The following is a 26707-nucleotide window of genomic DNA, read 5'->3' on the forward strand; positions in this document are numbered from 1 at the left end:
AGATAAAGATGTGCCTTTATATAGCACCTTTCATAACCTCAGGATATCCCACAATGTTTACAGCCAATGGAAATGTAGCAGCCAAATTGTTCACAGCAAGCTCCCACAAACAGCAACGTGATAATGACCAGATAATCTGTGTATGGTGATGTCAGTCAAGGGATAAATGTTGGGCAGAATACCAGGGTGAATTCTCCTACTTTGCTTTGAAATAATGCCATGGAAATCTTTTATGTCCAACTGAGGATGAAGAACTGGGGCTTTGGTTTGACGTCTCATTTGAAAGTTGGCATTTCTGACAGTGTAGCACTCTCTCAATTGAGTATTAGCCTGGATTGTGTGCTCAAATCTCTGGATTCAGGATTAAATCCACAATGTTCTGAATCAGTCCAACAGTGTGACAAACTGAACCAAGACATGATCCTAAACATAGTTTACTTGTTTTACTTCATGACTTAGACCAAAAATTTCTTCTAATAAAACTAAATCTGACAGGTTAGTATTGTAGATAGAGAAACTGGAGAGAGTTCATCAGAATCCAGCTGAATTGTTTCAGAATCAAGAGGGGTTTTGATAGTGTAGCTAAGGAGAAACTGTCTCCACTGGCTGGAGGGCCAATAACAAGAAGAAACAGATTTCAGGTAACTGGTAAAAGAATCAAAGGCAAGGATTTTTTATTTTATACAGTGAGCAATTATGATTTGGAATGCATTGTCTGAAAGGGTGGTGGAATTAGATTCAATAATAACATGCAAAAGATACTTGAAGAATTACGACAACAGAGTGGGGGAGTGGAACTAAATGGATAGCTCTTTCAAAGAGCCTGCACAAGCATGATGGGCCGAATGACCTCCAATTCTGTATGGCTAGATGACCTGGCTTTCTGTTACAGGTTTGGATTCACCTGATTTTAGGTTCAAGCATTTGTTCTTTTTATTTCAGAATTCCAGTTAACTATTTCAACCTCAAATGATCTGTATGATGCTATTGGTTGAGTGTTTCAAATAAATAGATTAATGCCTCTGTTCAAATAGAGCTTGAAATTATTTACATCTTATATCGATTGGCATGATTCAAAGGGCCTGAATACTTTTGGTACTATCAGCCTAATAGACACATAGCAACATCAAGATTGCTAGACAAATAAAGACCAAGGCCCATATAGTTAGCCTTCCATTTTCTTGGTAGTGTTACAATAATATTGAAGTTTTGCTGAAAATAGAGATACAATGTTGAAATTTTTCACCTTGCACATATCAGGAGAGATGAAAGAATACCAAATTTCAAAGGGAACAACAATTTACACTCTTTGAGAAAAGTGGGTAACTGTTCCCTGGTGCGTGCTCCATGGCAACTCCTCAACCAATTGGCATCCACTTACCATCCAATCAGTACCGTTTTCTCATGCAGTAGAAATTGTTGTATCCTGCATTGCTTTTGTCTCCATAGCACAAACCAATGCAGATCTTGGTCTCTCTGACTGCACCAGATCTGCTGATGGGTATTGGTGAAATCCCTACATGGCAAAGTTATTTAAGGGTAATTGCAGGGGGGTGGTGGGTGGGGGGCATGGAGGAATAAGAAAATAGTTATTTAGTTCCAAAATTTATAAGCTTTTCTTTTCCTTTTTTTGCGTAAAGGCACTCATACTGGCATAGGATCCATAATAGGTGATTCAGTCCACTCAGTCTGCTCTACCATTTTCTTCTTCATCCCAATTCCTGACCTTTCTTTTCCAATTCCTCGAATCCAGGATTCTTGCACTTGTCTCACAACTTTCTGAGGCCTTCTCTGACTTTATGTCATTTTTTCCTGACTCACTTCACCGCCAAACCTGCCACTTCTCTAGGATGGGATTTTTCTTGCACTCTTGCTCCACCCTTCTCGTTCTGCATCTATGTTTCTGCTTTTGGGATTCTCTCCCTAGTTTCACCTGTGCCTTGTCACCTGTTCCTGGTTTCAAGACCCTTCTCTTTAGCCATGCCTTGAGTTCCTCCATTCTAACCTCTCTATTCCCCTCCTTTTTCTCATTCAAATTGTCCATTGTATCCTCTTCTTCATTATTTTTAAGAGCTTTAAAACCTCTTCTTGGGCGTAGGGGTGCTCTATAAATAGGAAATAGTCTGCCAACACGGGTAGTGGATATTGATTCACTGAATTCCTTCAAACAGGAACGACACCTCTTTCTGGCTAGGTTCGAGGTCACGTCATTCAAAAGGTGCATGTTGCATGATATGAAGCAGGGCCAGAGTGGTCCCTTGTCGCCTTTATTGCCTAAGAAGATCTGAGAGGAATTTCTAAGATTTATTCTTTCCTAATTGATCTAGGTTTTTATCTGCGGTTTTCACCTCTCCCAGAAGAAACAGGAACAGGAGTAAACCATATGGCCATTTGAGCCTGCTCCACCGGTCAATACAATCATGGCTGATCTCAGGCTTCAAAAATCTCCCAGGAGATTATGTGGCTTGCTATGGCTCAGTTGGTAGTATTCTCATCTCTACATTACAAGGCTCCAGATTCAAGTCTCACTTGAGTACAAGAATTTAGGCTGACATTAGTGCTGCACTATCAGCAATTCTGTCTTTTGGATGAGATGTTAAACTGATGCCCTATCTACCTATATGGGTGGATGTAAAACATCCCATGTCTTCATTTTGAAGAGCAACAGAGTTCTCCCCAGCGTCCTGGCTAATATTTATCCCTCAATCGACATTACAAAAACAGATTATCTGGTCATTATCACAGTGTTGTTTGTGGGAGTCTGCTGTGCACAAAATGGCCATTACTTATCTTACATTACAACAGTGATGACATTTCAGTAGTACTTCAGTGGCTTTAAAGTGCTTTGAGACACTCAGTAGTCATGAAAAGCCAGATGGGATGTGGAATGTGAGATACACCATATATCACGTTTGCGTGGGACAGACTTCATGGACCATTAGGCTTGTTCCTGTCTGCCATTTTTTGTATGTTTGTAAATATTGGTATCTGTTGTTGTCAACTTATTTTCCAAGTATCTTAAAATTAGGCCCATCAGGAGTAAGCACTTTTTTGCACTAAGTATAATAGAAATTTGGAACCCTCTTTCCCAAAAGGCTGTTGATGCTAAGGGACAGTTGGAGTTTTCAAAATGGAAATTGTTTAATTTATGATGCTGCTTTCCAAAACAGTTCCTCTGATGTCTTCCTTCTTCCTTAACCGAGGTTTTCCACTCACGGTTGTTGACAGGGCCCTCAATCGTGTCTGGCCCATTTCCGCACATCCACCCTCACACCTTCCTCTCCCTCCCAGAACCATGATAGAGTCCCCCTTGTCCTCACTTATCACCCTACCAGCTTCAGCATTCAAAGGATCATCCTCCACCATTTTTGCCAACTCCAGCATGATGCCACCACCAAACAAATCTTCCCTTCATCCTCCTCTACATTGGAGAGACCAAACGCAGACTGGGTGACCACTTTGCAGAATGCCTTTGGTCTGTCCGCAAGCGTAACCCAGACCTCCCTGTCACTTGCCATTTCAGCACACCGCCCTGCTCTCATGCCCACATGTCTGTCCTTGGCCTGCTGCAATGTTCCAGTGAAGCTCAACGCAAACTGGAGGAACAGCACCTCATTTTCTGACTAGGCACTTTACAGTCTTCCAGACTGAATATTGAGTTCAACAATTACAGATCATGAACTCACTCCTCCATCCCCACCCCCTTTCCGATCCCTCTTTTTCCAATAATTTATAATTTTTTTACAAATATATTTTTCTTTTCCCACCTATTTTAAAATTTATTTAGATCTATTGTTTCATCTCTACTTTTTAGCCCATTTCAATCCCTTCCCCCACCCCCACTATGCCCAGCTGCCACTTGCTCGTCCTGCTTGCTACCCTTAATGTCCCCATTAGCACATCCTTTAGATAATATCACCACAGTCAACACCCTTTCGACCTTTTGTCTATGACATCTTTTTCAATCTCTTCTTGGCCTCCACCTATCACTGGCCCCCTATCGAGCTCTACCTGTCCCACCCACCCCCCTCTACCAGCTTATATTTCATCTCATTTCTATATGCCATAGTTCTGATGAAGGGTCATACAGACTCGAAACATCAGCTGTATCCCTCTCCATGATGCTGTCAGACCTGTTGAGGTTTTCCAGATATTTTTGTTTTTGTTCATTGATTACTTTATGTTAGGTAAGAGTAGCAAAAGACATGAAACAAAGTAGGAAAGTGCAGTTGAGGTGCAAGCCATCCATGATCTAAATGAAAGGCAGAGCTGACCTTAGGAGCTGAATGGCCTCCTCCAGTTCCTAATGTTACTACATTACTAACCAATTCAGTTGACTTTACACTTCTGGCTAATGTGATCAGTGTGTTCAGTATTCCCACAACCATGTGGCATTGAGGATTCTGATCACCAGTGGCTAGGTTTCCATAGAGATCCTCTGGTACATCTCCCAAGTGACCATCATCACATGTGAGATTAGGTAGCAAGTCTTGATGGGCTTTCAGTCACAAAGGGCATCACAGTTAAGTCCAAAACCTCAATTCATGCACATTCACTAAATTTCCAAAAAAGAAATTTTTGTTGCTTCCAAACCCCTTCATAGCCTCAGTTTTTCCCATCTCTGTAACCCTCCAGCCCTACATTGCTCAAGATCTTGGCACTCCTCCAATTCTGGTCTCTCGAACATCCCAAATTTCTTTTGCTTCACCATTGGTGGTCACATCTTCAGCTTCCGAGTGCCTAAGATCTTGACGATCTTCCATATCAGCCTCTCCATTCCTCTCTTTCTCTCTCCTCCTACCTCTTTGAAGATTTTATTCACAGGATACAATGGAAAACCAGACAGTATACAGAGTGCTGGGGAAGTTGAAGAAAGTTGCAAGAAGGAAAAGAGAGAGTATGAAATAGGATGAGCTGGCAACATGTAAGGGAACCCAAAAAGTTTATAAATATATCAAAAGTTAAAGAATGGTAGGGCCAGTTAGGGACAAAAAAAGAAAATCTTGGTAAACAGAGTGAGGTACTGAATGAATATTTTGCTTCTGTTTTCATAAAAAAAGATGAATTAATAGTTGGTGTAGAAGGGGAGGGAGTACAGATATTGGATATCAAAATAGAAAGGAGGTGTGAAATAGGTTGACCTCACCTAAAGTTAAAAAGTCTGGTGCACTGCAACCTAGGCTGCTAAGGGAAGGACAGAGATAAAATAAGGTCTGACCACAATCAAAAACAGAATTACCTGGAAAAACTCAGCAGGTCTGGCAGCATCGGCAGAGAAGAAAAGAGTTGACGTTTCGAGTCCTCATGACCCTTCAACAGAACTGGGTGAATCCAGGGAGAGGGGTGAAATATAACAATCCTTCAATCCTCCTTGGATAGGGAAATGGTGCCAGAGGACTGGAGGATTTCAAATGTTATCCCCCTGTTCTAAACAAGGAAGAGGATAAACCTGTAACTGAAAGCCAATCAGTCTAACATCCATGGTGGGAAAACTACAGGGATTCGCTGTCAAGGACAAAATTAAGTCTCACTTGGAGAAGCATGTGTTAATAAAGGACAGCCAGCGTGAATTTGTTAAAGGCAAAACCTAACTGTGTTATCTGATGATGTAACAGAGGAAATTGATGACAGTAGTGCTGTCGATATAAATATGCATATACAAGTATATACATAGAGAGAGAATGTGACTTCCAAAAGGCATTTAATAAAGTCCCACATAAAAGACTTTTAGAAAATAGTAGCACATGGTATTAAAGGGATAGTGGCAACTTGGATATACAATTAAGAGATAGGAGGCACAGAGATTAATAGAGAGCATATGTTTTTCTGATTGGAGAAAAATATGCAATGTGATCCCTCAGAGTCGGTATTAGGGTCATTTTTTCTGGACTTGGCTATAGAGAGTACAAATTCAAAGTTTTCAGATGATACAAAACTTGGCAACATAGTAGAGTGAGGAGGATAGCAGCAGACTTTAGGAAGCCTCAGATGGACTGGTGAAATGGCCAGGCACATGACAGATGCAATTTATGTATTAAGTTTATTTAAATTCCTTCCTAGGATGTGGACTTCACTGGCTGGGCCAGCATTTGTTGCCCATCCCTAACTGCCCTTGAGAAGGTGGTGGTGAGCTGCCTTCTTGAACCACTGCAGTCCATGTGGGGTAGGTATACCCACAGTGCTGTGGGAGAGGGAGTTCCAGGATTTTGACCCAGTGACAGTGAAGGAACGGTGACATATTTCCAAGTCAGGATGGTGAGTGACATGAAGGGGAATTTGCAGGTGGTAGTGTTCCCATGTTTCTGCTGCCCTTGTCCTTCTAGATAGTTGTTGTCATGGGTTTGGAATATGCTGCCTAAGGAGCCTTGGTGTATTGCTGCAGCATATCTTGTAGATGGTACACACTGCTGCTACTGTGTGTCAGTGGTGGAGGGAGTGAATGTTAAAGGTGGTGGATGGGGTGCCCTGGATGGTTTCAAGCTTCTTGAGTGTTGTTGGAGTTGCAAGGGCAGAGTATTCCACCACACTCCTGACTTGTGCCTTGTAGATGGTGAGCAGGCTTTGGCAACTCAGAGGGTGAGTTACTCATTGCAGAATTCCCAGCATCTGATCTGCTCTTATAGCCACAATATTTATATGACTAGTCCAGTTCAGTTTCTGGTCAGTGGTAACCCCCAAGATGTTGATAGTGGCAATTCAGTGTTGGCAATGCCATTGAATGTCAAGGGGAGATGGTTGGATCCCTACTCGTTGGGGATGGTCATTGCCTGGCACTTGTGAGGCACACATGTTACTTGCCACTTATCAGCCCAAGCCTAGATGTTGTCCAGGTCTTGCTGCATATGGACACTAACTGCTTCAGTGTGAAATGATGCACTTTGGGAGCAACAACATGGAGAGGCAGTATAATCTAAATTGTACTACTTTGAGGAGAATGCAAGGGTAGAGGGACCTCAGAGTATATAGCCACAAATCATTGAAGGGCACAAGGCAACAGTTGAAAAGTGTAAAGGACAATCATCCTTGTAAATAGAGACATTTAATATAAAAGCAGGAAAATCATGTCTAACTTTTACAAATCACTGTTTAGGTCTCAGATGGAGCATTGTGCACAATTCTGAGCATCACATTTTGGGAAAGAGGTCAAGACCTTGGAGAGGGCATAGAGAAGGTTTATCAGGATGATAGTAGGAATGAGGGACTTCAGTAACGTGGACATAGAAGAAGCTGGGATTATCGTTCTTAGAGCAAAGAAACTTAAGAGCAAACTTCATCGATTTAAAATGATTAGAATAAGAACTAAAGGGGAAATGAGGAGAAATGATATCACACAGAGGATTGTTACTATGTGGAATACAGAACCTGAAAGGGTTGTGGAATCAGATTCCATTGGAACTTTCAAAAGATAATTGAGATGTAGTTAAAGAGAATGAATTTTCAGGATTATAAGGAAAAGTTGGACTGTGGGATTAAATTTAATAGCCCTTTCAAAGAGTTGGCACAATCTATAAGATTTTATGTATATCTTATATGGCCAGATGTCAAAATTTTACCTGATAACACTCCTCTGAAACATCTTGGAATGTGTTATTATTTTTCGATATATATGGTAAATTGTTGTTGATGGTGGCCAGGGTAGTAATCCCAGCTATTTTTTAACACATTGGGGAGATTGCACTGTCATGGTAATATCACTGGGCTAGTAATCCCAAGGCTCAGCCTTAATGCTCTAGAGACATGGGTTAAAATCCCATCACTGCAGCTGGTGGAACAAAAATGATAATAAAAATCTGGAAAACAAAGCTATGAAGTTATCATTGATTGTTGTAAAAAAAAAACCTGACCCATCTGGTTCACTAATGTCCTTTAGGGAAGGAAATCTGCTGTCCTTACCTGGTTTGGTCTGGCCCATCCCAGACCCAAAGCAATATGCAGTTTTGATGAAGAGTCATACGGACTCAAAACGTTAACTGTATTCCTCTTGCTGTCAGACCTGCTGAGTTTTTCCAGCTATTTTTGTTTTTGTGTCAGATTTCCAGCATCCGCAGTATTTTGCCTTTACCCAAAGCAATATGGTTGACTCTTAATTGTACTCAGTTTAAGGGCAATTAGGGATGGATACCAAATGCTGGCCTTTCCAGCGATACCCACGTCCCATGAAAGGATTTAAAAAAGCTGTCACTAGTCTAGGCTCACCAGTCTACAAGATTGTATAGAATGGTGGGCCATCCGTGTACTTGTAAACCTCACTAAAACTCAAATGCAGGGCAAAGCTCTAATTTCTAAGCCCCTTTTTTAAAAAACGGGAGGCTCTTTCGAAATTGCTGATGGGGGGTTTAACTAAGGTGTGACATGGAGCGATGTGGCAGGGAATGAACACTACAAATATTCCTATAAGGAACTAAGGCAACGCAGTCAGCGAGGCCAAGGGGCTGATTTCAGGCGGGCGGGTTATTATAGGGGCAGTCCCTTTACTTTACATAAAATCCAGTGCCTCATGTTTACACACAAGAGTCAGAAACTGAAAGTGAAGAACAGTCAGCACTGAGGGAAGGTCTGACGTCGCTGCGAGCGGAGAGAGAGAGAGGGACAGAGAGGAAGTGGGAAGATCTGTCTCTAGGATGTGAATTTCCCGTGAGATCAGGGCAAAGTTATGGGAAACAACATGGAAGAGGACGTTTACTTTTTGGGATTATCCGATGTGGCATTTATACACAAAAAAACTCGAGAAGTTGGGGGAGAGGGGAGTATGTGGGGGAAAGGGAGAGAGAGACTTAACCCGCTTTAGAAATTTCCGTATAACTCCCAGTAACTAAAATGAGGGCTTGCCCTCATGCGTGTCTGGATATTTCTGACACCTGTCACTTGGTGATAAGAGTATTGTCGAAGCGGACGAGTAAAAAGCATCCCTTTAATACTAACGCCAATTCGCATATTTCATCCTTAACACACACATATTTCGGTTTCAAGTGTTTCTAATAACATACAGTTACATTTTTTAAAGAATAATAATTAGCTCTCTATGCCGCTCGGTAGCTGGAGATAGGTTTAATTTAAATTTACACAAGTGCTTTTAAAGTTTTTTTTCATTAGGCGTCAAATTTAAAAAGCATTTGAGTCAGCCTTTGCTGTGCTCTGTATGCCCACTGCGCTCCTCCAGCCTGTACCACCTTAGGGTTCACCTTGCCCCTGTCAGGTTCTCATGAATCTGCAATTTCATCCGGTTTCTGCCCTCCCGTCTCTCCCCCAACCCCACCCACCAAAAAAAACACATACACACAAGAGAAAATGACCAATTGTTAAACCAATACAAACTGAAGGCGAGATAAAAGGGAAGGAACCGCCCACGGAACGAGACTGTTTTGAAAGTTTACGCACAGAGAATTGGACACCTATTTTCGTTTAACGGGGTTCTTGGCGAATAGAAAGGTGCGCTCCGGAAGGGGTTTGAAGGCGTCTGACAACGCAACTGAAAAAACACAGAAGAGGGAGGGGAACCCCCGGGAAATTGAAACGTGGAGTCACTTCTCTGGGACATTATTAGAGAAAAAAATTCTCGAATGTTTTCACAGGCATATTTAGACTTTTGGGGAGCAGGATTCATTCATTTTCCATTTTCAGTTCTTGCCCCGCCCCCTCCACTCCTAACCTGATATAAACTCTCAACATTAGCTAGCTAGTTGGATCACAGGTGAGAGGAGACTTCAGACCATTGAACAGTGAGCAGTGAGGCAAGGCAGCAAGGTAAATATGCTTCGTGTTAGACGGTCCTCATATTTTCCCTCTTGTGAACGGATTTTACATTTCCAGACAGATTTAAATAAATTATCATTAATTACTATTAAATAAATGAGTCGCAGCTAAATAATAGCATCTTAATAATTTGCAAATAGAAATCTTTTATTTAGAAATAGAAGCATTTTGAACTAGTTTAGAAAAAAAATTAAAATCATGTGTAGATTCCAGCTACCGAACGGTATGGAGATTTATTTATTATTCTTTTTAAAATGTAACTGTTATTAGAAACCTTTGAAATCGAAATATGTGTGTTTAGGATGAAATATGTGAAATGGGCGTCCGCAACTTTTAATCTGACTTGTTTTATGCGTTGTGCGTCAGTTAATTTGACATTAATGTGGGAATGATATATTTTGAATCCTCACAGCTTGGTAACTATTAATTTCCTTCATCTAGCGGTCGCAGGAGTTTAACTTTCAAAAACTTGCAAAGCTTTTCTCTCGAGAGTATATGGGGGCACATTCTTTCCCGAAATATGCACTCTTTTCTAATATGCCAAATGGAGTTTAATTCGCTGCTTTTCAAAACAAACCTATATTTAACAACACTATTCATTCGCAGGGGGTGAGCGCTGCTATCAGAGGCAACATTATCTGCTCATCTCTGCCCTTGAGATACTGATGCGTGGCTTTCTTGAACCGCTGCACTCCTTGTGGTGTAGGTACATGCAAGTTAATTGGCAGCCGAACTGAAGCTGTTAGACAACGAAAATAAGTGTAATTTGATTTATTTTGTGTGTAGAAAAACAAGCACAATTCTCGATTAATGTATTACTAATCGTTAAGCGATTTTTCAACGACTCAATATTTTGCCCCGGCAAGCTCTCAAATACTCCTACCACCTATTTTGCAGAAGTTTTGTGTTTCAATTGTTACGATTGAAAAAAAAACACATTGTTGCTGCGGATGTTAACACAAAAGAGTATCTAAAATTCCTGTTGAGTGGCTTGTGCGGTAACCCCCTTAAGGAATCCCTTGCTTATTTACATAATAGGGACAGCTTGTCCCTTGTGTAAAGGGCGATCCTACATCAGTGAGATGATCAGCAAAGGTTTTGTTTAAAGGTAAGACGATGTTTTAATATGTGTTAAGTTTGTTTGAAGGTGAAGCGACTGTCAGGGCTGAGGGTGACAACAGAAACGGCTTGCTTAAAGGTACCCTGGAGCTTATTTCCATATACTGTACACACACCAAAATCCAGCAATCCAGTTGAAATTGGGAGGGGTCCGTTTCAGCGAATCAGACCCCAGGTTTTGCAAATGGCAAATAACAGGTTATCCGGCGCGGTGCTGTTGTATTCCGTGACTATCACCTCACTACATAACATGATAGCCACGGAATTCAACATTTATCACGGTTTTCAACTATGCCTGGCATGTGAAAATATTTTTTTAAAAAATCAATGTGTAGAGATACGTCGACGCTGTTCTGATACCAACATTTAACCGACTCCTCCCAAATTACTGTCTCTGGTTTGTTGTAGCTCGGGCATTGAATGTAAGCCCGCTTGTAGCAAAACAACTCGGGCAAGACTTTCTCCATTATAAAACAAAAACAGAATTACCTGGAAAAACTCAGCAGGTCTGGCAGCATCGGCGGAGAAGAAAAGAGTTGACGTTTCGAGTCCTCATGACCCTTCGACAGAACTTGAGTTCGAGTCCAGGAAAGAGCTGAAATATAAGCTGGTTTAAGGTGTGTGTGTGGGTTTCAGCTCTTTCCTGGACTCGAACTCAAGTTCTGTCGAAGGGTCATGAGGACTCGAAACGTCAACTCTTTTCTTCTCCGCCGATGCTGCCAGACCTGCTGAGTTTTTCCAGGTAATTCTGTTTTTGTTTTGGATTTCCAGCATCCGCAGTTTTTTTGTTTTTTTCTCCATTATAGCCTGGTCAAAATGTTCGTGAGGTTAGGATGGTAAAAGTAAGCTCTAATTTCCATTTTTTGCAATGTTCTTTCAAAGTTGAATTTTAAAAAGGGACACCACGTTGTAGATAGGATTCTATAGGATATACGACACAGAAACAGGACATTTGGCCCACCAGTCCATGCCAGCGTTTATGCTCCGCTGGAGCCTCCTCCTTTCCTCATTTAAATCTTTCATAGTAACCATTTATCCCCTTCTCCCTCATTGACCTGTCTAGCATCTCCTTAAATATATCCATACTATCCGTTTCAAACATTCCCTGTGGTAGTGAGTTCCACATTCTTAACACTCTTTTAGTAAAGAAGTTTCTTCAGAATTCCCTGTTAAATTTCTTGAATTTAGAATGTACACCTTATGAAGTGTAGTCTTTCTTCTCAGCACTCTTTTCTCATGCAGTATAAATTATTGTTCCCTTTACTAATAGCATTCTTGCAATTCTGTCCTGATGAGTGCAAGACAAAAAGCTTCAACAGCATGTCACTTTTTTTGAGCAATAAACTGTAAAACTGGGATTAGGGAAGGCTGGTCTGTTGGGAAGTGAATTTCAATTTGTCTGGTAACAAACTGTGTAACTAACTCAGAGGTGAAGGCCAGCACAAAAGAATGTCAAACCCTTAGAAGGAGGTAGGTGACAACAGTTTAGGGATTGGGTAGGGACAGCAAGCAATGTGCTACAACTGAAAATGGTGAAAAGAGAACTTTAAAAATAACCCAGTGGGATAAATAATCTCAAATTCATTTTGTAATTTTGTTTTAAATTTGCAAAGAGCCAATTGTGCTGGCAGCAAAGCACCTAAGAATAGTATTTAGATGCCAGTGAGGAATTTGGTCATTGAGCAATGTTAACAATGGTCTGCTACACCCATAAAGCTCTAAATAGGACTCAGACTAATAGTAGCCATAGTAGATTAATGCCCATAAGTGTCATGAAATGATCACAAAGCAATGGGTGTTAGTTGTGACCTAGTTGGTAGCATTCTCATCTCTTAGTTCAGTTATTGTTTAAGACACACTCCAGAGACATCTAGGCTGACTGTCCAGTGCTGTATTGAGAACTCCTGCATTGTTGAAGGTGCCGACTTTCAGATGAGACGTAAAATCAAGGTCAAGTCTGCTCCCCAGTTGAATGTAAAAGATCCTGTGGCAATCCATGAAAGGGATCAAAGGGTATGGGGAGAAAGTGGGAGCAGGCTATTGAGTTGGATGATCAGCCAAGATCATAATGAATGGCGTACCAGGCTTGAAGGGTCGAATAGCCTACTTCTGCTCCTGGTTTCTATGTTTCTATTATTTTGAAGAAGAGCAAGGGAGTTCTCCCTGTTGTCCAGGTCCAATATTCATTCTGCAACCAACATCAATAAAATAAATTATCCTGCCATTGTCAAATTGCACAAATTGGTTGCGGAATTCCCTATATTGTAACAGTGACTGCAGTTCAAAAGTACTTCATTGACAGTGAAGCGCTTCAGAACATCCTGAGGTCACTATGTAAAGGTACCAATAGAATTGAAAGTTAATTCCCTTCTTAATCTTGTTAAGGTGTACGATCTGTATCACAAGACTTTACAGTGAAGCATGTGTATTTTAGAGTAATTGTTGTAGAGTGATTAAAACATTTGCTTTCTTGTGTCGAAACACACTGCTTGTCTGAATGGCTTGCGGTGATTATTAATGTGTAGGTAGGTAGCAGTGACCTACAGATAGCAACAAGATGAATGACCATTTCATCTGCTTCAATATTGTTGGTTGTGGGAGTAAATTTGGACAGGATACAGGGAAGCACTCCCTGAGTTTTTTCAGATACTGCCATAGGACCTTTACCAGCCACCTAAAATCAGACAACAGCAGGATGGGGCCAAGACAGATTGGTTCCCTCTGAAAGAGAATTGGGTGTCTGCAAGAATTCTTACAGAGAAAGGGGGGTGTCAATCCTACAGTACAGTGAATCCATTCACGTATGGACAGTCTGCCCCTTGAAGAAGCCTCCTTTTAACATCTCCTCCCAATCCTGGACTCACAGCCTTGAATTCACACCAGGGCTTCTGTATTTTGAGTATAATCTACCATTTGGGATGGTTAATCATGCTCCGAGGATGTCTGACAGAAGGAGACTGTTCCTGTGAACACTAATGATCTGCCATATCTGTGCCCTGGATTTATCACCAATGTCTTCACTGAAGGAGTAATGACCCTGACATCACCACTGCAAGTCTGTACAGTGTAAAGACAGCAAGTGAATTTTGTGGAGTTTTAGTTATAAAGGTTTGAATCCTTAACTAAAGACATCTAACTATCTATCCAGAAGAGAAAAAAACACATTATACTGATCCATTTTCATTTATACATTTGTAGCCTGGCATGAATTTCAACATTGCGAGCTGCTAGTTGTGAAAATAATAACACAGCAATTTTGTTACTTGCAGTTTTATTGAACTGCAGCTACCAGTTTTGAAGCAATACCTGCTCGGCATGACACCAGCCTTATCACTGTGCAGTGAATGTGAGATTGTAATACTGTGGATTTGGGGGGTGATCCAGTAATTTTTGCCCAACTGGGCATTGGATGAAGGAGCCAAAATTACTTTGCACTGTTTGATGTAAAACCATTTCTGTACCAATGAAAAATGTGCAATTCAAATTAGCTTTCCTTGCTTGAGAGGCAGAGATATTTTAGAAAAATATACAGGTCTCAAAATGATCCCATGTGTTCTTGAGAAATTTTAACCCTGGTTGAAATTTTAGCTATTTAAAATGAATGGCAAAGAGACAAATTTCCACACTGGAGTAAAGAAGAGACGAGGAGAGATTTTTTAAATACGCAGTGAGACTGTGATTTAGAATGAAATAAAAAAAACAGGAAATGCTAGAAAAATTTGGCAGGTCTGGCAACATTTGTGGAGAGAGAAACGGAGTTAACCTTTCAAGTCTGTATGACTCTTCTTCAGAGCTCTGAAAAAGAATCATACAGATTTGAAACATTAACTCTGTTTCTCTCTCCACAGGTGCTACCAGACCTGAGGTTTTTCAGCGTTTCCTGTTTTCATTCCAGATTTGCAGCTTCCGCAGTATTTTGCTTTTATCTATGTGATTTAGAATGCACTGGCTGATGGAGTAGTGGAAGTAGATTCAGTAGTATCTTTCAAAAGGGGAATTGTGCAGTAGATTCAGTAGTATCTTTCAAAAGGGGAATTGTGCATATAAGTAAAAAGGAAAGAATTGCAGAGCTACAAGAACAAACAGTGGGGCGTGACTAAACGGATAGGTTTTTTAAAGAGACAGCACATATATGATGGGCCCAAGGGCCTTTTCCTGGGGTGTAAGATTCTCTTATTCAATCATTTCAGGGCAATGTCCCTAAATATGAGAAGATTCTGATATAAGCAGTTTGCTGCACAATAGAATGAAATTGGTAGCAAAAATGCAGTGCGTTTACAGTGTACTGCATGCAGTTTTACACCCCTAATGTTTTTGCTATGTGCAGTTTTATGTACAGGTAGATGAGATAGGATGTGATATAATCAATTATGCATGTGTCTGCACCACTGCAATATTAGGTGTTAATTGTTTTAAGTGTCAGCTGTTGCTCACAACCACAAGGACAATTAGACCCTCATACTGACACATGGTTACCACACCTAACAACTCTAAGTCAGAAGGTTGTGAATTTAAGACCCAATCTGGAGACTTGAGTGCAAAATTTAGGCTGAGGAGTCAAGTGTTAGAACTGAGAGAGTGCTACGCTGTCTGAGACACCGGGCCATCTTTCAGCTGAGGCATTAAACCCAGGTTCCGTGTTCCCTCTCAGGTGAAAGTAAAAGATTCCATGGCATTGTTTTGAAGAAGAGCAGGGGAGTTCTTCCTCCCCAGTATCATGGCTGCTAATCATTCCTAAACCAAGATTACCAAAACAGATTGTCAAGTCATTATCAAATGGCTATTTATGGGAGCTTGCTGTGTGCAATTAGCTGCCTCCTTTCTGACATTGCAATAGTGACAACAGTTGAAAAGTACTTCATTGGCTGTAAAGTGTTTGGAGACATCCTGACATCATGGAAGGCGCTATATAAATGCAAGTTCTTTCTTTTCTTTCTCTCCTTTGTATCTTTCTCTTCTTTGCTGCGCAGGATGCAATGAATCCTATTAATTGAAACAATTCAGGTATTCAAGTCCCTACCGAGAAAGAATATCAGTTCAGAACATACTGACTGTTTCACTGGAATTCTACTGGGAAATTTTCCTGTGTGATCAAACTTCTTATTTTGCCTTGTTTCTTCTCTGGCAGATGGTTGGTCATTTGTTCCTCTGTTTGTGGTTCTCATCCTTGACTGTGGCAGCGAAGATGGCATTTGAAGAGAAATGTAAGTTTTTTTTTTGTTGTCGTTAACATGAAGTAAAGTGAACCTCTACTGCAAAGGAACGATTTCATGCCCCAAGCCCTCGGCCAGATGCACTTATATCAACAACCATGTCTTTCAATAAATAATGGATGCTAATATTACTAGATACTGCATACATTTTCCCAAATACACACTGCAAAAATTTGCTGAAAGGAAAATACTGCAGATGCTGGAAGCTTGAAATAAAAACAGAAAATGCAGGAAAACCTCAGCTGGCCTGGCAGCATCTGTGGGGAGGGAAACAGAGTTAACGTTTCAAGTCTGTATGACTCTTCTTCAGAGCTGAAGAGAAGCAGAAATGTGATGGATTTTATACTGTTTAAGAGGGGGTGGAGCAAGATGGAAGGTCAGGGATAGGTGGGAGCTAAGAAGAGATTTGACAAAAGATGTCATGGACACAAGACAAAGGGAGTGTTAATGTAGTGGTAAAGACTAAAGAAGGTGTTGATAGTGGCAGAATGTGTTAATAGCAGAAGAAGGGTCAGTGCTCTGTGAAAGCACAACATCGAAACAGGTGACAGTTGGCCATGGGGAGGGGGACTTGGGGGAAAAGGGTAAAAAAATTTAAATTGAAAAAAAAATACATATATACAAATAAAAATAAATAATAAATAAATAATGAATTAAAATGGATTTAAAAAGGGGTAAAGATGGAGGGGAAAATCCTTAGTAGGAATTGGCAACTGGTCTTCTGGGTGCTGCTGCTGGCAATTTGGGAGAAACCATCCTCTCTGTGCGGTTCATGTATGAGTAGTACTCATACGCTGTCGTGGTTTGCAACCAAATGGTGTTTGCCTGAGCTTTGCTGGTCTCCCCACTATTCAGAACACACGGCTTCATTTTCAGCTTGGCGGGGTGGTAACAACATCATGGCCAACAGAAATAGCCTGGAAACAGTGAGTCCCTGAGAGAGCAGCTGGAGAAGGTAGACAGAGGCACATGCACACACACACAGACTGGAGAAAGAGATCGAGAAACACGGACTGGGGAAAGAGAAAACAATGAAAAACTAAAGGGGGCAGAGAGAAACACAAACCAGTGAGGGAGAATTCATGTTGCCCTGCAATGTGTTAGGCAGCTTTAAAGCTGAACTCTGAGGACTGTATCTTACTTTCCTATAGCTGGGCTTCAGTGGTGGGGTATGGGAATTGAATTAGGTTTAGTGTTGATTTTAATTGTTATTTTTAAGAGCTTTTGCTGTGTATTGTAAAATGTCATAAAATTGTATGCACACTTGGGTTCAAAGCTGTGTATATTGATGACGTTTTGTTGAATCAATACATTTACTTGGTGTATTCTCTAGGATGGCCACAAGTAGTTTCATTTAAGCACATACTTATATCTTTCTGTTCTTTTATGTTCTTTGATTTATAATTTGTTAATCATCCCACTAGAAAACAAAAAGTCTTGTTTTATTTGTGTGGCTTCATGATAATAGAACTCTCAACTAAATGGAATATTTGTAAACAGCAGACAAATGTCATGTGGTTAATCAAATGAGTGGTGTCAAATGACTGAAGGGACTGGGCTTTAAATCACACGATCAAATCTCCAAGAGTACTTCAAACCAGAGTTGGCAATCCTAGTCCTGAGCGGTAGAGTGACCCCACTTCTCCCTGTGGCTGTGTAGGGTAATGCTCCCCCCAGTGTGATATTGAGCTACATATTCAGTGTTTGAAGCACTTTGAAATATTCTGAGGTCACAAAAACGCTACACAATACTCTTTCTCTCATTCCTGGAAGGAATGGACTTCAATGGAAGAGAAAATCAGACAGGATGTAAGATGGGGCTGCCAATTCACTCTCACCCAAGACACCTTTCACCACCCCCACAAAACATTAACAAAACAATTTTCTTTATTTAAGTATATGAAAATCTCACCATGTCAGAGCCAGTGTGAATTCTCCTTCTAATCTTTGGTTTAACCTGTAGTGAATTCAGGGCTTTTTCATACCTAATAAAAATATATCTCTATATTTTCACAGACACTATTGTAAACAAGACCAATCAGTTCATACAGCTGAACTGTGAAGCCTCCCCTGATCAGCTGCGGACTGGCATCCACTGGCGGCTTGATGGCGTGCCACTCAGCAAGAATGCCCATTCAAACATGCTCGACTTGGAAGTGACAGACCGGCCAGATGCAGGCAACTATAGCTGTCATGCCAACAGCACTGCAGCGTTACTAAAACACTACTACCTACTAATAGATGTGGAGAGACAGGCTGATAAAATACTCGAAGGTGAGAGTTCCATAAGTGCAAAGTGCCGTGATAAAAAAGGCCCATGAGTGCCGGAAGCACTCAGCTATACTACCGGTTGCAAACTGCACACTGGTCAGATCGCACAATTCGTTCCATTTACCTCTGGGTGAGAGCTCCACACACACTGGTGCCCCAATTGGGGCAATTACACATACCAGCAAGGAGCTGGCAGAAGCAGAATACTTGAGAGGGGATGAAAGTGGGTGTTGCTGAGGGAGGTCTTGCCAGCTTGGGCACAGGGAGCTGGAGATTGAGATTTTCACTGGTAGTATCTGGTACATAAACCTGCATGAAGTATAGAATTTCCTTCAAATGTGTAGGACTTGCCAAATGATAAAAGGCCATGATCCATCTACTTTGCCTTCTACCATCCTGTTAGTTGAATGATACAATGATAATAGAGTTGTTAACTATAGCAATCAACCTCTATCAAAGTGCTGTGATCTTTTTTTTCTGCCTACAAACAGAAACAAATGGAAAATGCATCACATGCCAAGCGGAGAGATTTGGTGAGACCTTCACCTGCTTCTGGAAAGAGAGAGAAAAAGCCAATTTCTCAGCAAGCTTCCACCGTGAGTAAGTAAGCCCATTTCAATTTATCACTTATTCAGCACGTATATGTTTTCACGTGAAGAAATAGCCTGTCCTTTCTTTCTTCAATGCTCGTGAGCCAGATCGATATTGGTGTAGATGGAGGTGAGGTAAGGGGCGGGGAACAGTTCCGTTCCCCGTACAGATCCCTTCAAATTTCATTTGGCAGAAGAGTGAAGCACTGACTCCAGTAATGCATCTTCATCCCAGTCCACAGTATGCCAGTCACACACTGTGCCAGCCCAAAGTGTTTCTCAACCCTGTGACCAATGAATCAATGCTGGATCCCTACATTCAGCAGACTTGAGGGGGCTTTAGGGGTGTGAGGGGTTTCAGCTGGAGCTTTCTCCGTGGCTGCAACATGAGCGTTAGACCTAAATAGGCATGTGACTTCGTGTACTCATTTTGTCAATGTCAGCTTAGGACCAAGCATCCTCCCTAACTCCTTAGACTGCAGCTATTTTATGTGGGTCTCCTTGCCGTAACTTGCATTCAACAATCAGGGTGAAAGCAACGCTGGTATATTCCGCCACTAAGTATGAAAATATAAGCTTCAACCCATTGAACTATCATTCACCTACATCAAACACAGCATGTTTAATAACCTGCAGTCAGGGAATCTAACTAACTTTTAATGTGGCCACAAACATTTCATTTAAAGAAACAGTAAATATGAGCAGGTTTCAATGAGGAAAGTTTTTATTTTGAAGCACTCTAATGGTTTGCAACAAAACACCTGAAAAAGTTGTTTCTTTTCCTGTACCACATCCTGAACCTGCTTTCAAAGTTGAGAGTATACACAAACAGAGAGCACTCGCATTTAGGCCACATGTTTGTTCTGTGATCAGGTTACAGGCTTCTCTGGTCACAAATGTGCTCAAGGCCAGGTGATTTTCATTCTATTTATCTGAGCTGGATTTTGAACCTAGTTCCAAGAGTGAAAGGCTTCTGTCCAATGCATTGTGCCATAAAGCCCCATTTTAATGAGTGTAGACAACACTCATTGTAGCTCAGCATGTCTGATCCTGGGGCCAGTTGATTCACAATAGAGAAGGCTGATTCTCTGCTTGTCATCCCTTAATTGTTATCACCCCATCCAAGTGGTGCAGGCATCCTGTAGAAAAGGAAAACTTGCTCTCCTCACCTGGTCTAGGCCTATATATGACTCCAGTTAGGCACCAATGTGGTCGACTTGTAACTGCCACTTGGAATTGGCCTAGAGAAACAACACAGTTATATCAGAACTGCTAGTCGCTTGTTCAAGAGGGCCCACTACCACATTGTTGGAGCAGCAAGAGATGCTGACCTTGCCAGTGACACCCATCTTCTGAGAATTAACTACAAAAAAAAAATCTCGATGCAAGGTAGATCCCTCCTGTTCTCTGGCCCAAAAATACGTCCCTAATCATCCTTAATTGAGACCCCACTGCTGCACCAGTGCAACATTTCTTATTTGCTCCACTATCCATCCTTTGGGTGAAATAGTCAACACACGCTCTTTACTTTCCGGCCTGTGTACTGTGCGGGTTTCGGTATTCACTTCTTTCTCCTATTGTGTTGCAGTGGTTGGAAGGGAGACTCCAAGAGCTGTGTCTTGACACCATGCAAGACCTCAGATTGCACTGTCCAAGCAACCTGCACAGACCAGACCTTCTCCCCATATGGTGAAGAACTGAGGCAAATCACTTTCACTGTGGAGGCAGCTACAAGCAAACGATACAAAAAGTACACCGAACACTTTTACATCAGAGATATTTGTAAGTATACACATGAGAAAAAGACTTATCTCTTGAAAATTGATTAATATTAGCTCATTGAAACTAACATTACTGACATTACTGGATCTTTTTATTGGACCTGGTGGTGATATGTAATGCCTCCTCTGATTTTTACCTGGAAACCTTGCGCTAAAACAGAATGACACAATAATTTTTAACTCCCTGGATGACTAGGTGAATCAAATCATTTCTCAACCTAATGCTGGCCCATTCGAACCAGGAGACCCAGGCCTTGAAGATAAAATTCTCACCCTTGAGCTCAAACCCCTCCATGGCCTCACTCCTTCATTTCCCCACCCCTAAAACCCTCTGATCTTTGCTTTCCTGTCACTCTGGCTTCTTGTGCATCCCCCATTTCCTTCATCCACCATTGGCAATAGAGAGGAAAATAGAGAGGCTTTCCATCATGATCGACACCTGGGTGGGGTAGCGAGGGTGGGGGTGGTGGCGTTCCCTTTGGAAAGTGCAGATGGAAGATGATAATATTGTGACAGGAGATGCCCCCAACCATGGCCAAGTCTGATACACTGGGCGGAATCTTCAGCTCTGAAGACTAAGTTCGGTGGCAAGTGCGGGAATGCAAGTGATTCCCGCTGGGGGGGGCAGGGGGGTATGGGATGGCTGAACATGCACAATCTAGCGCTTTTCAGCTCATTACTGATGTATCTGTGCCAATCTCGTGGCGCAGGTGGGCGGCAAGTCCCCTCCCTCACCGTTACCTCATGGGCTTGAAGATCCGGCCACCGTATTTGAAAGGCACCTGGACAGCCTCCCTCCTTTCCCCACTTAGCCTGCCTCCCAGGACCTGCCTCCTGTCCGCCTTCACCCAACCCCACCCCCACTCTGCCTACCAGCCACAACCTTCCCCTGCTTCCAGCCTTGGCGCAGCTTGTGCTATCGGCACCCAATATGAGTGAAGTTATGAGCCATCCCCAAGAAGGCAAAAACAGCATCTGACCTCAAAGTTGTGGAAGAAGTGAAGCTGGTCACCTGCATGCCACTTATATACAGTCACAAAAGTGAATGCTCTAATATCTCGCTGGCAGGGAACTTAATTTGACAGGGGGACTTAATTCCGACGAGGTGGACGTTTAATGAGCATGCATGAGATGCTAATGCATGCAAAAGGACTTCCCGATGTTGTCCTTCAGGAAGCTCGGCCTGCCAAGAGCAGAATTCCTACAGTTCATCCCGCTGTTGGGAAACTGATTTTTGGCCTAACCCCAAATTAAGTTCCAGCGCCCACCACAACTCCCACTGCTGGCGGGATCAGAAGGTTCCACCCATTGCGAATAGGCAGAAGGAAGGGTAGGAAAAATGGCAAAAAAAAGAAATGGCAACAATTTATTTGTAATGGAATGAGGTGGAATCCTTATCAATGTATTTATTTTATTCTGGGGGCAGGTCAACAAAAATGTTGTGCACCTGGCACTTGGGTCAAGGGAGGGGAATGTCTTCACACCATTCTTATGGCATCTCCTGCTTCCTCTTCAGTAAAACCCACTGGTCCGAAGGAACCAACAATCCTTGTGAGGAGAGATAAATTACAAGTCAGCTGGCAGTACCCAGATTCCTGGAACACTCCCCACTCTTACTTCCCTCTGCTGGCCCAGGTCAGTGTCGAGCTGACCTGCAGAAAGAACAAACATAAGAGCCACATCTGGAACAAGGACGCATCAGCTGAGGTACGTTTTGGGATGTAGGTCATTCGTCGAAAGTTGCTCAGCAGAGACATTGAGAGGTGTAGTGAATAAGCATGCTGTCCTGTCACTGAAAAACAAAAAAAAAACTTACATTTCTATAGTGCCTCAGGACACCCCAATGCGCTTCCCAGCCAGCTGAGTGGTTTTGAAATTGCAATCGCTATTTTAATGTAGGAAATGTGGCAGACAATTTGTGCACAGCAAGGTTCCACGAATAGCAGTGAGGTATTGACCAAATCATTTCTTTTTAGTGATGGTTGGTGGAGAAAGATTGGTCAGAAGCCTTCTGCTTTTCTGTGAAAATTGTGCTATGGGATCTTTTACATCCACTTGAGAGGCTAGGTGGGCCATTGGTTTGATGCCTCATCCAAAAGACAGCAGCACCAACTGTGCAGCACTCCCTGTGTCCTCCTGGATTATCTGCTCAAGCCTTTGTAGTGGAATTGAGATGGATGAATAGTTCTCAGTTACTTTTGAGAGTGCTGCCCTCTCTCACCACAGTTTAATGTTTGCTTACAATCTTTTGCAAGGCAGATTGTGATTGTTTATGGAGGGAGATGGTTCAGTAGGCCTTGTGGCCTTTCTCATTCCATGCTTTCCGAAGTTCAGAGTTACACATCCTATACATCTACCCCAGGTTGACTGTTGGCTACAGTGCTTTTATTATAAAGGGGAGAAAGAAATGTTCAAGCCAAGATATAAGACAGTATCTCCAAATGCCTTGGATCAAAATTTATACCTGAATTACTGGTGAAAAAAACAGATGATCTGGTTAACATTGCATTACTGTTGTGGGATATTGCCACGTGTAAATTGGCTGTCCCCATTCTCTATTGTACAACAGCGACTACACCTGAAATGTATTGTACTTCATTGGGTGGGAAGCACTTTGGGGAATCCTGAGGATATGTAAAACATGATATAATTGCTAGTTCTTTCTTTGTCTTCCATGTAATGGTAGTGACTTGGGGGAATCTTTTTATACAATTGTGTAATACATAATAAGATCAGTAGGTGGCAATAAACACGTGCATGAGCACACGCGCGCGCACACACACACACACACACACACACACAGGTGCATGCAGTTGACATTCTCAAACAGCAAAATACAGAACCAACAGGCAACATGCCAGTACTGCCTCACAGGCAGACACCCCTGAATTTCTCTCCAACAGGCTTGCCCCTCATCTAAAAAGGGCAGGACCAAGGGAGGAATTGTAATCTCCAGTTCCAAGATTTCTTTTGTCACTGTTAAGAACCCCAGTGATGGGAGTTTAATTTTTTATGTAAAACATTTTCTTTAATATTAATATTAAGAAGTGAGGATACTTAAAATGTTTAAACAAAAAATCTAATAGGGTAGAAACAGAAACTATTTCCTCTGTTGAGGGAATCAAGAAAGAAGGGACATACTCTTAAAATTAGAGCTAAGCCATTTAGGAATGAACTGAGGAAAGACTATTCACAATAAGAACAGAAAGTGCTTTAAATGCTCAGCAGGTCTGGCCTTTTGTGCAGAGAGAAACAGAGTTAATGTTTTGAGTTCGATATGACTCATCTTTGGAACTTTGGACTTTTCACACAGAGGAGTGGAAACCTTGAATTATCTCCCCAAAAAGCTGTTGAGACTAGAGAATTTTTAAAAATATATGCTGCAAGTTGTTATGATGTGGAGTACACTGCCTGAAAGGGTGGTGAAAGCAGATTCAATAGTAGCATTGAAAAGGAAATTAGATAAATAAATACTTGAGAAGGAAAAAGCTACACGGCCATGGGGGAAGAGTGGGAATAATTGGATCGCTCTTTCAAAGAGCGGGCAAAGACAGGATGGACCATATGGTATCCTTCTATGCAGTGTGATTCTAGGAAGTTCTTAGACTTGCAGCTGATGTGCAGTAACTGGCCCAGGAGTGTGTCACACTGTATCTGAATGCCCAGAAAATGGCCCTTTCTTAGCATTGACACCTTGAGCACAAATTCCATCGAAGGAAGTTGAAACAAAATTTTTGCCATTTGACAGGACAGATCGATGTGAACCTGTAAGAAGGAAAGACAAAGCCTGTTTTAAACAAACAAATCGTTCAGGTTATGGGTTAGGCTCGACTCTCAGATCAGGCCTTCATCATGTCAGTAGCCACTTGATGTTGAAATAATGCTGTATGATTCTTTATTCGTGCAAAACAATGTCAAACTAACATTGATTTTTTTTTCATCGCAGCCACTGATTCCATGCAGCTCTATCCCTGAGATTCATCATCGGACAAAACGCTATCAGAACATTAGCTGCTCCACCGAAAATTCCAGTGTGGTGTTTTCAGTCACCAAGAAGCAGTCTCACAAGATAGGCAGGATATGTGTCCGTGTGAAGGAGTTGTTCTTCAATTCCACTTGGAGTGAGCCCAGCTGCAAAAGTTGCCAAGCGTAAGTGAAGGGCAGGAGGGGCAACTTTAAAGATAAATTTTACAAGCTTTACAATTGTTAGTCTCTTGCCAGGGGACTTCCATCCAACTGGAGCTCCCCACTTCCCATGTCCCAGCAGCCATCTGATGCTTGGCACCATTTAATGATTGGGTGGGTTGAGAGAAACCGTTTTGCCTGTTGGGGAAGCCCAGAAGAGGGAGATGTAACCTTCAAATTAAAGCTAAGCCATTCAGAGGTGATGTCAGAAACCACCTTTTCACAATACGGCTTGTGGAGATCTTGAGCTCCCTGCCACCAAAAAGCTATTGAGGCTCAGGGTCAGTGGAAAATTTCAATCTATGATTGCTAGGTTTTCATTAGGCAAGGGTATAATGAGTTACAGAATCAAGGTAGGTAGATAGCATTCAGATACATATCAGCGACGAGCTAACTGAATGGCGGAGCAGGCTTAAGGGGTTCAAAGACCTCCTCCTATTCCTCCTGCTAATACAAAAGTAGGGAGGTTATGCTTCAATTGTACAGGGCATGGGTGAAGCCACATCTGGAGTATTGTGTACAGTGCTGGTCTCTTTATTTAAGGAAGGTCGTAAATGCATTGCAACAGTTCAGAGAAGGTTTACTAGACTATTACCAGGAATGGGCCGGTTGTCTTATGAGGAAAGGTTAGACAGCTTAGGCTTGTATCCACTGGAATTTAGATGAGTAAGAGGTGCCTTAATTGAAACATATAAGATCCTGAGGAGTCTTGACAGGGTGGATGTGAAGAGGATGTTTCCTTTTGTGGAAGGATCTATAACTAGGGGTCATTGTTTAAAAATAAGGGGTCATCCATTTAAAACGGAGATGAGGAGAATTTTTTTTCTCACATGTTCATGAGTCTTTGGAACTCTCTTCCTCAAAAGGCAGTGGAAGCAGAGTCTTTGAATAGTTTTAAGGCAGAGCTGGGTAGGTTCTTGATAAGCAAGAGGGTGAAAAGTTAAAGGGGGGTAGGTGGGAATCTGGAATTGAGGTTAAATCAGACCAACCATGAGCTTATTAAATGGCAGATTTAGCTCGGGGGTGGGGGCGGGGGGGGGGGGGGGGGGGGGGGGGGGGGGGGGGTGCTGAGTGGCCTACTTCTGCTCCTAATTCTTATGTTTGTATGTGCTATGTTTTGAATGTGTATACTTCCTCAGAAACTGCCTTTTTTTTCTGATGTAGAGGCAAAGACTGTATGCCTTACAATTCTATGCCTGAGGTTGAAGTGGTTACTAGTGATACCAGTATTCTAGAAATAAAGCGTTCAGTTCCCCGGCGCTATCGTCCCTGGGCTCAAACTTCTCATGAACATATAAGACAATCAAACAGTTGCTAACAACCTCACCTATTCATTTGTTCACAGAACAAAACATTCAGGAAGATATTGAGGCTGTGGAAGTCTGGGTGCATTTCTGTTTGACATGCTACAGTGAGACCCTACACTACCCTCAAGCACAGTCTTTAAATAAGCTAAAGGTCTGTCAAAAGCTGTCTTGTTGAAATGAATTATAGCCGAGTCAATATTCTTTATTTAACTTTTTTATTATTTACTTTCTAATTTATTCAGAGCTAATTTAATAATTTAAGACATTTTTCTCCTGTTACACTGTTGTGAGTGGAGCAGAGTTGCTCCAATTAGTACGAGCATATCTGGCTGGTGGGAGGGTGGGAGGGAGGGAGGGTGGGAAGGAAACTGGCCAGGGTTCCTGCCCCTGATCATTATCTACAGCCCCTCAATGGAGAGTGTGCATGCGGTTACTGGGGGAAGTCTGGATCAGGTTTAGCCAAGATGCCACCCATGGCAATTCCTGTT

The 26707-nt window shown here is 41.9% G+C and overlaps 1 protein-coding gene across 1 annotated transcript; it reads left to right on the forward strand.

The window, feature by feature from the left end:
- The first annotated feature begins 8528 nt into the window (after nucleotides 1-8528).
- Nucleotides 8529-26533, forward strand: il12ba (interleukin 12Ba). The gene is made up of 8 exons (XM_041192867.1): nucleotides 8529-8634; nucleotides 16001-16076; nucleotides 18102-18359; nucleotides 18848-18956; nucleotides 20535-20728; nucleotides 22244-22434; nucleotides 24674-24876; nucleotides 26258-26533. The coding sequence occupies exons 2-8, from the start codon at nucleotides 16001-16003 to the stop codon at nucleotides 26280-26282; spliced, it is 1056 nt and encodes a 351-aa protein (XP_041048801.1). The 5' UTR covers nucleotides 8529-8634; the 3' UTR covers nucleotides 26283-26533.
- Nucleotides 26534-26707: the final 174 nt, after the last annotated feature.

The sequence above is a fragment of the Carcharodon carcharias genome, chromosome 8 (genome assembly GCF_017639515.1).
Source record: "Carcharodon carcharias isolate sCarCar2 chromosome 8, sCarCar2.pri, whole genome shotgun sequence".
NCBI classification, from domain to species: domain Eukaryota; kingdom Metazoa; phylum Chordata; class Chondrichthyes; order Lamniformes; family Lamnidae; genus Carcharodon; species Carcharodon carcharias.

What these genes read in the sequence shown, in the direction of transcription:
- il12ba (XM_041192867.1), top strand. Translation starts at nt 16,001, where the DNA reads ATGGTTGGTCATTTGTTCCTCTGTTTGTGGTTCTCATCCTTGACTGTG. An exon ending in GGCTGATAAAATACTCGAAG is followed by an intron (nt 18,360 to 18,847) that starts GTGAGAGTTCCA and finishes GCCTACAAACAG; the next exon opens with AAACAAATGGAAAATGCATC. An exon ending in ACAAGGACGCATCAGCTGAG is followed by an intron (nt 22,435 to 24,673) that starts GTACGTTTTGGG and finishes TTTTCATCGCAG; the next exon opens with CCACTGATTCCATGCAGCTC.